Below are 1,904 nucleotides of genomic sequence, written 5' to 3'. Positions count from 1 at the left end.
CAAAACTTCTACTAAATAGTTATTCAATAAAGCACATACATGACAGAAAAGAACAACACTGTAATTGAGGCTTAACTCATTTGGCTTATGAATAGAGGGTTGTTGCTAACTATACAAATATGAAGAAAAATGTCAACAGTGTCTTAGCTACGTACTCAAGCTCAAGTACATAAAGAAGGTTTGTATATATGTCAAATGTATTCATTACAAATGCAGAAGATTTGAAAATTCAGCCAAGAATAAATAAATGAATGGACTATCCAAACTTCCATACTAAGATCTCAGAGTTCTTTCTTGCAATTTCTCTGACTGATTCCTGGAAATATTTCTATGATGTTTCAGTAATGCCTTTATCACTGCTCTTAAATTAGTTCCTCACCCTTATGCCATAAGTATAGTCAGATAAATTGAAACTCCCTTTCAAATTTTGTATCAGAAATTGAAGTTAAATCACCAGTTGCTACAATATTTTGTGTGCATGTAAGATTATATTGTGTATGAATGTGTGTGTATCCATGTTTCTATTCTGTGGATGTGTTGTGCATATAAAATCCAGAGTCAATGTCAAATTTTTCTATATTTGATTTCTACTTTGTTTGGAGACTATGCCTCTCACTAAACTTGGAGTTCATCAATTCAGATACATTAGCTGGTCAGCAAGCTCCAGTTTCTTTTCTTTTTTTTTTTTAAGTAGAGATGGGTTTATAGAAATGTGTATCACTTGCCATCATTTTTACCCAAGTGCTGAAGGCACAGGTCCTCTTGCTTTGGTACAAAGCTGTCTATGGACAGAGGTGTCTCCTAACCATCACCCATGACATTTCAAATATGGAATGCCAACCCTGGTTTCCATAGTCATAACCAATGAATCATGAGGCTTTGCTATTCCTATAAAACTAACTTTCTTGATACTTCTTTACTATAGGAGAGTCAGATTGCAGAAAATGTCGTTGATCAATAAAAGTCACCCAGAAGAGTTTGTTCTACTTGGTTTTGCAGACTGTCCCTGGCTGGAACTTCCTCTCTTTATTATTCTTCTGGTAACATACCCCACAGCCATGATTGGAAACATTGCCATCATTCTGGTGTCCACATTAGACCCCTGTCTTCACAGTCCTATGTATTTCTTCCTCAGCAACCTCTCCTTTCTGGACATGTGCTACACCACAAGCATTGTGCCTCAGATGCTAACCAACCTTGGGGGCTCCATAAAGACCATCAGCTACATGAAGTGTGTAGTTCAGCTTTATTTCTTTCACACAATGGGGGGTACAGAGTGTGTCCTCCTGGCTCTTATGTCCTTTGACCGATATATGGCCATTTGCAGACCACTGCACTACACCCTCATAATGAATCAACGTAACTGCCTCCTGTTAGTGTCCATTGTATGGCTGACTGGAATTTCCTATGCTGTCTCAGAGGCCACTGTGACACTGCAATTGCCTCTATGTGGCCACAATAAAATGGATCATTTGGTGTGTGAGATTCCAGTTCTGATAAAAACTGCTTGTGGTGAAAAAGAGACTAATGAGCTTGTTCTCTCTGTGGTTTGCATTTTTCTTTTAGCTGTCCCTCTGTGTTTAATTCTTGCCTCCTATGCTTGTATTGGACATGCTGTCTTTAAAATCAAATCTTCAGAGGGAAGGAAAAAGGCCTTTGGGACATGTTCCTCTCATCTCGTTGTAGTTCTCTTGTTCTATGGTCCAGCCATTAGCATGTATCTTCAGCCTCCCTCCTCTATTACAAAAGACCAACCCAAGTTCATGGCTCTCTTTTATGGAGTAGTAACTCCTACACTGAACCCATTTATCTATACCCTGAGGAATAAGGATGTAAAGAGGGCATTAGGTAACCTGTTTAGGAACATTTTTATGTCAAAGGGAATGCTTGTACATGCTATATAA

At 38.4% G+C, this 1,904-nt stretch overlaps 1 protein-coding gene across 1 annotated transcript; it reads left to right on the top strand.

The window, feature by feature from the left end:
* Positions 1–944: 944 nt before the first annotated feature.
* On the top strand, positions 945–1,904 carry LOC127669862 (olfactory receptor 11-like). The gene has a single exon (XM_052164082.1). The coding sequence runs from the start codon at positions 945–947 to the stop codon at positions 1,902–1,904; it is 960 nt and encodes a 319-aa protein (XP_052020042.1).

This window comes from Apodemus sylvaticus, chromosome 19, assembly GCF_947179515.1.
Source record: "Apodemus sylvaticus chromosome 19, mApoSyl1.1, whole genome shotgun sequence".
NCBI lineage: Eukaryota > Metazoa > Chordata > Mammalia > Rodentia > Muridae > Apodemus > Apodemus sylvaticus.
Note: the sequence above shows the minus strand (reverse complement) of the source record. Positions and strands in the feature narration are given on the sequence as shown.